General features: G+C 40.5%; 1 protein-coding gene across 1 annotated transcript; it reads left to right on the top strand.

Moving 5' to 3' along the window:
* Positions 1-2,334: 2,334 nt before the first annotated feature.
* Positions 2,335-6,770, top strand: LOC102717954 (post-GPI attachment to proteins factor 3). The gene is made up of 6 exons (XM_006664849.3): positions 2,335-2,719; positions 2,830-2,982; positions 4,986-5,250; positions 5,341-5,540; positions 5,642-5,829; positions 6,157-6,770. Exons 2-6 carry the CDS (start codon positions 2,867-2,869, stop codon positions 6,441-6,443), a joined length of 1,056 nt encoding a protein of 351 aa, XP_006664912.1. The 5' UTR covers positions 2,335-2,719; positions 2,830-2,866; the 3' UTR covers positions 6,444-6,770.
* Positions 6,771-8,942: the final 2,172 nt, after the last annotated feature.

Genomic DNA, 8,942 nt, shown 5'->3' with positions numbered 1-8,942 from the left:
ATGATAAGTTTGCGATATGGGATCATATTTTATGAAAACAATGTAATACACATGAAACATTGTTTGTCATCATGGAAAATAAAATTTGTCACAATAATAGCTCATGGAACAACGTCAGGAATATTACAATATACTCCACAATTTCATTTATTCCTTCCATGCCAAAGGGGGGCAAACTAGAAATTTTCATAGCTATTATACAGTCAATGGATGAAATGGCATGAACGGGTTTAAAATCAAAATTTAAGGATATCTAAGGAAGTGAACCCAAATTCTACAGCATAGAGTGGATTTGCTTTAGTTTCAAGGGTATGCAAATAATTCTCTATAGAATATGAGTAAATTTCACATAATCCCTTCGATTATGCTTCAAGTTAGACAAACCCACAAGAGTTTTGGTATAAAACATAATCTAGGTATATAGGTTTTATAGTTTCAAAGAAGTCATAGAGTTGATAAATTTTATTTGATCTTCCATTCTTCCTAGTTCTAAAATCAAATCTTAAATTTACAAATTTTCAAGATTTTCTATCTAATCCATGCTCCTTTTAGAAATTTACCACCAAGATGTGAATTTATTCCTTCCATGCCACTCTGCCGTCCATGTTATTGTGGTATTGTGGTTTATCCGCCTAGTGGGCTGCCGTCGTTAATGCACCACGTCTACATCAACCTCTTCATCATCTTCCCATCACAATCTTACCACACATGAGCCCAGCTCAACACCATTGTTGTCGGTTGCCTCGAGCTACACCTACAACATCCGCAAGACATGGGCGAGGAAGGCCTCGACATCGATGATGCCTGTGTTGTAACCGTCCAATACAACCTCGTTGACTGATGGCAGTTAGGCCAGGTGTGCTCAGCATCAAGCAACACGTCCCCTACTTAGTGAAGCATGACGAGGAGACTGTGTTCTTGGCTACAACGCTGAGTGCAATGTGCCACTTTGGCGGAGCCAACGATAATCACGTGTCTTTCGATGCGTCGGCTTCGCCACTCCCACCCTAAGGCGCAGCGGAGGGGTACGAGCCACGACGGATGGACGGTTGCACTAGTGGACGGACAATGTTACGACAGGCGGAAGATAATGATGGCGCATGTAACACGAGCGATGGAATGGCATGAAATAGAGAAAATCTGCATCCCATACTAGGCAACAAATCGTAAAGAGCAGTACGAATTTGGTGTTAAATTTTGAAATTTCTCAACACAACTTTTTTTCAAGGAAGGCGGCAGGAGTCTGCCAAATTCATATTAGAGAGAAAAAAGCAAGTTCTGAAACAACCACACTACCATGCCAACGGACGCGTCAAGCACAGAAGCGTTCACTCCAGGAAACTAAGGAAACAGACTGACTACTACTCTCGCGCCCAAGCTCTCTCCCTTTCTCGGTACAAGTTGATGGCCTCGTCGACCACATCCTGCACCGTTTTGTAGATACTATTGAAAATCCTATCATTTCTCTATAACCAAATACTCCAAAGCATGAAAACTATTATTCCGTCAAACTTTCGTCTGTGATCTTTAACAATTTTCTTCCTTGCCGTAGTCCACCAAGCTAGAAAGTCTCCCCTGAAAATTCGCATCAGTGGTAGCACAAGCCCTGCATGCTGAAAAGTCTTGGTCCATACCTGTTTCGCGAACGCACAGTCCATGATTAAATGTTGAGCCGTCTCTTCCGCTAGGCCGCACATTGGGCAAACATTGTTGTTCAGCCATCCTCTCAGCTGCAGCCTGTCCGCTGTGAGCACTTTTTTCTGCACTACTAGCCACGCGAAGAATTTGCATTTGTTTTCCGCATGCGCTGTCCAAATATTGTTATATCTGTCATCGATGATACCCCATGAACTATATTCTCTATACCGAGTTCGTTGTGTACGATTCTACTGTTGTCCATTTCCATGTGATTCTATCACTGGTCTGTTCATCGAGATGTAACTGTTGAATTTGAAGCCAGAGACTAACGTATTCCTGCGCTTGCTGAAAGGTGTTTATTCTTCGCATTTATCGAAGCCAATTGCCCTCCTTTATCTCCTGTGCCACTGATTTGTTTTTCCTAGAAACTAGGCTAAAAAGGTTTGGTGCTAATATCTTTGGCACAAAACCATTTAGCCAACGATCATACCAGAATTTAGCTTTCTGTCCATCTCCTACGGTGATCACCGTCGATGCTTGGAAGTGTGCGTTGTCTATCTCAACACAACTTTGACGGTGCGTTTGTGCACGCCTATGAATTTTTTAGGGGCAAATGGAAGATAGGGAAAACGGACCAGAGCTGCCTGTGAGGGTCCCCCAACCCAATCGAGAGTACAATTCCACAGTGAGGGGCAGCCACAGAATAGTCGCACAGTGGGTAGGAGCGAAGAAGACTCGACCAAACTAATGCCGCCGCGGTGACGCAAATAGTCAAATCCAATCTCCCACCCCGTGCTCTCGGATGATTGGATCATCAGCCACGCTCACAATTGCATCTCAATCCCGATCTCCCCTCCCCATTCCGCCACCGCCGGCAGCCGCCTCCTCTCCCACACTGCCGAACTCCCCCTCCGCACTCGCGCCGCCGCCCAGACCGCTCCCCTCCATCCTCGCCGGCGCCGCCGCGTCCCTCCGCCTCCGGAGAGTCCACCGGGTGGGGGGGCGGGGGTGGGGGGGCGTCGTCGATCCTTGACTCGACCGGAGCCTGGCCCGTGGAGTGAGGATCCGTCCGGCCTTTCTGGTAAGACCGATCTCGGTTGACCCGGTCGTCTCCTACTGCCCTGCCCAGTTCTTGGATCCTGCCTCGCGCCGGCATTGCCTGATCGTGTGGTGTGTTTTCGCTGGTTTCAGTTGGGGGGGCTTCCAGGGGGCGCGCCCGCTGCTGACGATGGCTGGGTGCGGCGGCGGCGGCTGGGTGTTTCGGCTGGCTGCGGTTCTCGTGGTCGTCGGGTTCGTGCTCGGCTCCGTCGACGCCAGTCTTGGGGACGTTGATCCGCAGTACAGGTGAGTTGGGGGAAGAAGCGTAGTATATGTCTGCGCTTCTTGGTTTGTCTCATGCTGCTTTGGTGATTAGTGCACAAAATGTTCGTAGTCATCGTTAATCCTACCCGAGTTGGAGTTGTGCAGGATAAGTAGATTCTTGATTTCCAGTTGTGTATCACCTTAGAAAATGCGTGATTAGTTGGTCTGTTAGAGCATGTTTAATATAGTATAGCCGACCACGAACTCCAAAAATTGATGCCTAAACTGTAGGGAGTAGGTATTACATCTCAGATAGTCGGACGACATAGTAGCAACTAGCAAGTAGTGTTGGTTATCTAGCATTTTCAAGATGTGCTATTGGTTGAAGTGTGGTGTGCTATCTTATCCTACCTGTTTGGGAAAATAACTCGAATTACTTTTGTTTTTCACTCTTGAAATAAGTGATTCTTATTACTAATCATTTTTTTTAAAAAAAAGACTTAATAATGTCATGCACTGGGATGCACATTGGGTCATGCTAATGTCATACAGTGTGATCGTCTAATCTGAAAGTGGAAATTGGACATGGTCAAATATGGTTATTTTGTGTGGCTATAACTGACGAGAAAGGCAACAGAATGGTCCACATTGAAATTTCCTAAACCAAAACAATGTTAGCAATATATATTGTATTAGTGGACACATTGATTTGTAAATGGTGGTTACTGCTCATTAGCGGTATTTCCTAAAGAGCGTGTTTAACTCTGGCCCTTCCAGGAGGGCATCAATTTCATTGCCATCCTAGTCAAACACTTCAACTAAACTGTGGTATTTGATGGCATTGATCAAAATTTATGATTTTGCTCTCTTGCTCTGGAGTGTGGACATCTGTTCTTTGAACTGTCACCAATATGCACATATCCATCATTCCTAGCTGTAAGCTGATTTGAACTTGGTTATTAATTACTGTGTGGCTTCAGATGGATAAATCATGTAAATTTATCGTGAATCAAATCAAAAGTAACTGACCTAACAAGGTCATCAGTTGGTGTGGCATTACAAAACCTTTATTTCAGTAATGTTCCCCAAATTTCCAAATTTATATTGCCACTTTTGTTTAGTGTCAGATTCAGAGTGAAATATGGTTAATGGAATGATTTCATCACCATTGCCTTTTATTGCATTGTTGCATCATTTCATGGATTCACAGCTATCCGTGCCAGCAAGATACCTATTGAAATAGTAATAACCAATAATACATCGTATGGAAGGTTGCTTATGAAATATACCACATATGCCAGCAAATTAACCAAAGTTCACAGGACAAACTCTAACAGTAAGCTGATGACTAATCCTAGAGGCAGAGTTTTTGACAGGTAAACAGAAGGTGGTCCTATTGTTTCTATAGTAAGGTTCTCAAAGTGATTAAGTGACAGCAAGGACAAAATTGATGCTTTAGTAGTGCATGAGCATGAGAACATATAACATAAAAATCTCAACACGAATTCCCAAATTTACACTGCATCTAACTCAAATCATCTAGTACCATGGCATGACATAGCAAGGAAGCAGATTGGTGGCTCATCTGGCTGACTGGACTCCCTGTTGTGGACTCTCATACTCTGACATCTATAATCTGTTGTAATGATTAACCTACCAAAGAAATGCATTTTTTTAGTTTCTTATTTTTCTTGTTCCATACTTTCAATATAACTTTTCACCTGGCTTGTTTCATTTCTCATATGCTAGTAGCAGTAATATTTTCTGTCTGTTCCTTTTTTTCTTTATTCTTGAAAAGTTTTACAAAATGATATTAATAATTTTTCAAAAGATTTTATTCCATGAGTTAATGAGTGCGGTAAGTATATTTTTTGGGGCTCTATGAACTAACATTCTCTGATTGCTTTATTTTGTTGACTTGCCAATCCTTGTTTTGGTTGTTATCATTCTAATGTTACCCTTTTCTGTCGTGTGCATTACTTGAAGTTACTTCTATTTATTATACAAAAAAATTAGTAATTTTAGCTCTGTTTGTGAACTTTCAGAACTTGCGTTGAGGAGTGTCATACTACAGGGATTATTGGGGAGAACATCGTAACCCACTGCCAGTCCCCAGGCAATGATGGCACATCTGTTGGAAGTTACTGGTATGCACAGGAGCCCCTTTACATGGAGTGGAAGCAACTAAACTGTAGGACAGACTGCCGTTACTACTGCATGGTGCAAAGAGAAGGCGAACGACAATCACGTGGTCTGAGCCCTGTTAAATATCATGGAAAATGGCCCTTCATTCGTGTTTCTGTCTTCCAAGTATGTTTGAGCTGCCATGTTCCTTACTGAAACTAAAATTTTCAGCATTTTTACTTCTCAAGTTCCCACCTGTTTTTCATCCTCTATCAGGAACCACTCTCAGCTGCACTGTCTGCGGTCAACCTATTGATGCACTTCACTGGCTGGCTTTCATTTTTTCTGCTGGTGAATTACAAATTACCTGTTAGGCCACAAACTAAGAGAACGTACTATGAATACACTGGATTATGGCATATCTATGCAATATTATCAATGAATGCATGGTTCTGGAGCTCTATATTCCATACTAGGTATCAAGCAATCAAAGCCTTAGATATGTAATGAAACTTAAGTATCTATACCATCATAACTCATAATTTGTGTTACCTACACACTATTCTTCATTCTGCAGGGATATTGACTTGACTGAGAAATTGGATTATTCTTCAGCTGTGGCTCTACTTGGCTATTCTTTAATCCTTTCATTGTTAAGAACCTTCAATGTCAAGGATGAGGCTACCAGGGTGATGTTTGCTGCCCCAATTTTGGCATTTGTTACAACGCACATCTTGTATCTTAACTTCTATGAGCTCGACTATGGTAAACTTCCTTTTGCCTGTTGTTGAAGCATTTAATCTTTTACTGTCATCATAAAAGAATAATCAATCTTGCTTGAGAACAAATATTTTTCTATGCTGTAGGCTCAGTAATATCCAGATCCTCTTTTTACCATGTTCCTTTGTTCATGGCCTACAAGACCATTATCAGCCTACTTTATGTGCTTTTATATTATCCTAATAAGTTATTATGAACTTTTGTCTTTAGCATACTACTTAGTAATGGTGTTTTCAGTCTTAGTATACGAACTTGGTTTTCAATGTGTCTGTAGGCTTCTGATATTTGTGCTTATCTGACATCTTTTCTCAGGGTGGAACATGAAAGTTTGTGTGGTGATGGCTGTGGTTCAACTTCTGGCATGGGCAATTTGGGCTGGTGTAACTCGGCATCCATCACGATTCAAGCTTTGGGTGGTTGTCTTTGGCGGAGCACTTGCTATGCTTCTTGAATTATATGACTTTCCTCCGTACAAGGGATACGCTGATGCCCACTCGCTCTGGCATGCGAGCACCATACCACTCACATATCTCTGGTGGAGCTTCATTAAGGATGATGCGGAATTCCGCACATCGACTCTTATTAAGAAGGCAAAGTAAACACAGGACACCGATCTTTAACTCTTTGAACATCAGATTTCTTGGGCAACTCAATGGAACATGTGACTGGTTGGTTTCTAACATCGTGAAATCTCAGTGTGTTTGCCCTCTAGATTCTCCTGTAAAATTGATTAGAACAAGTAATTCATGTTTGCCCATCATGATTTTTGGTCCCCAAACTCAGCATGTTATTTTTGGTGTATCATGTTTTTGTCCTCCTGATTTGAATTTTGATTGGCCCGAAACAACTATTATGTAGTGGAAGAATACATCTTGTTTTGGTACCTGAGAGAGGTTGAACAAGGAGGGTCGCCTGTGTCTACTTATGTGACAATCAGTCTGAACATGATTTATTCCCATTGTGTTTATGTTCTTTGATGGTCACAGCTTGCTCTGTTTTAACCTTCCTCAAACTCCAAAGGAGGGACGATATACTTCTACAAACTCTATACCTCTTTGTATGTTATCAAGTATGACGATTATATTTCTGTAATTTTCCTTCCAGTCCCACGTATTCCTCATCATTTGGAGAAAAAAAAAAGAATTCTATGATGTGAAGCTAGTGCTGCAACCAATGCTCTTGAAAAGCCAAGAAAAGATGGTGTGATCTGATTATTTGGCTCTTATCAAGCCACCTGTTTGGAACGGAGAGTTACAATGATTTACATGATCGCATGCACCGCTACCAATACCACCCAGAAGCATCGAAATAAGACCTCAAATTTCTATGGCGATTCGATTCCTCTTTTGAAAGTGTGGACGGTTCGGTCTCCAATCCGATCTTGAAAAAAGGAGAGAGGATCATGTGCTTCCACTAGGAGCCACAAATGTGAGACCCCATTGTAAGCTGTGTTAATAACAATAAGCAACAAGTGAAAACTTTTAGTGCACCAAGGGCTTGTATTTTATCCCCGTCTTTTGGCCTTTGCTTATGCTTATAATCCAAAATTTGAATTTTTAATCTTAATTTAGAGTTTTTTTAAGGTTTTTTATTATAAGTTTATTTTCTAGCTTTAGCTTTTAGATCGTTATGAACTTATATATAAAAAATTATTTATAAATTATTTCTCATTTACATTGTTTGCACTTTTCTTCTAATATGACAAAAGATAACCCGGGGACAGGAATGTCAATGGGATGTTCCCTGCTCATCTGCTCTGGACAGAATAAGATCCTCTGCAAATGGAGAATAAAGAAAATGTAGAGGAGCTTCCGTACATGTGCATCCAAAATTACTATACATACGATGTTATAGTATGATTCACGCACATCCTAATCGGACTAGGCATGTTAATGGGTTGGATAGAAATGAGCTAAATAGGTTGGTTTTAATTTAGATTGTATTTGGTTAGGTGCAAATGGATTGTAACTTCAAATGGTCTAGATTGGATTGGGTTATAGAGACAAATGGATTGGTATGGACTGGATTTGGTTAGGTTATTTTAGGTTCTAAATAAATTTAACCCGTGGAGGGTAAATGGATCCTTTAATTGGATAGCTAATAGATAAGATAATAGACATACGTGGGGCCCACATGTAGAAATCGACCAAAATTTGCACAAAGTTGCTTTTATACATAACAGATCATCCTACAAAATTTCAGTCAAATTTGATAAACTTTTATAGTGTGAACGCGAGTTTTAAAATTTTAGGTCCGAGTTTATACGTATCAAATGGTGCATCCATTTTGCAACGGTGGGTTGAATCCATTTTAACCAAATGTGTTGGTGTGGGTTGGGCTAAAATCAAAGTTGGATTGATTTGGATTGAATCCCAATGAAGAATAATTGATACGGATTAATTTGATAAACTAATTAAAAAAATAAATTGAAACGGATTTGGATTGGATTACAATCGACTGTCAGGCTTAAGTCGGACAGACAGACGGACACTACGAGATCATCAGCAATTTTTGCATACCGTCGCTGCTTCAAAACGGGACAACAACGATTGCCGAATCGTATGATAAAATCGTACGTATAGCAATGCTCCACGTGCATTAGGCAATGCTTTGAGCTGTCAGATGTTTATCGAAGGGCTCAAAACTATATGACACAGTACCTCTGAGCAGTAAAGGATGATATTATTTGTGAAGGACGATAAAATAGGCTCTTAACAGTACTATTGTATTTTACTATAGAGACAGACTCAGATATCTTATAATTAGAGTTTTGGTATCTGTACTTATAAGATTTTATGAGTTTATCTTGATTCATCTATATATCAATATATATATTTTGTACGTGTGTCTAGATTATTACCATATAAATAAATTTAGAAAAGACCAAAACATCTTATTATAATACGGAACGGATTTAATAATTCTTATTCTCTCATCCTACACCACTTATGGCTCTTGCTGATTCTCGTTGGGATCCTTATGGAGAATAACCCGCTACAGTAAATTAAAATTTAATGTAATATGTTCATATCGATTTAAAGTACGGCATGGTTCTTACCACATCGACATGGACAGGTGTAGGGTGTAGAACATCCCGT

This window comes from Oryza brachyantha, chromosome 5, assembly GCF_000231095.2.
Source record: "Oryza brachyantha chromosome 5, ObraRS2, whole genome shotgun sequence".
Taxonomy (NCBI): Eukaryota; Viridiplantae; Streptophyta; class Magnoliopsida; order Poales; family Poaceae; genus Oryza; species Oryza brachyantha.
Note: the sequence above shows the minus strand (reverse complement) of the source record. Positions and strands in the feature narration are given on the sequence as shown.

Coding starts and splice junctions, on each gene's coding strand:
- LOC102717954 (XM_006664849.3), top strand. CDS start 2,867: ATGGCTGGGTGCGGCGGCGGCGGCTGGGTGTTTCGGCTGGCTGCGGTT. Junction 5,251..5,340: donor TTCGTGTTTCTGTCTTCCAA/GTATGTTTGAGC, acceptor ATCCTCTATCAG/GAACCACTCTCAGCTGCACT. Junction 5,830..6,156: donor CTTCTATGAGCTCGACTATG/GTAAACTTCCTT, acceptor ATCTTTTCTCAG/GGTGGAACATGAAAGTTTGT.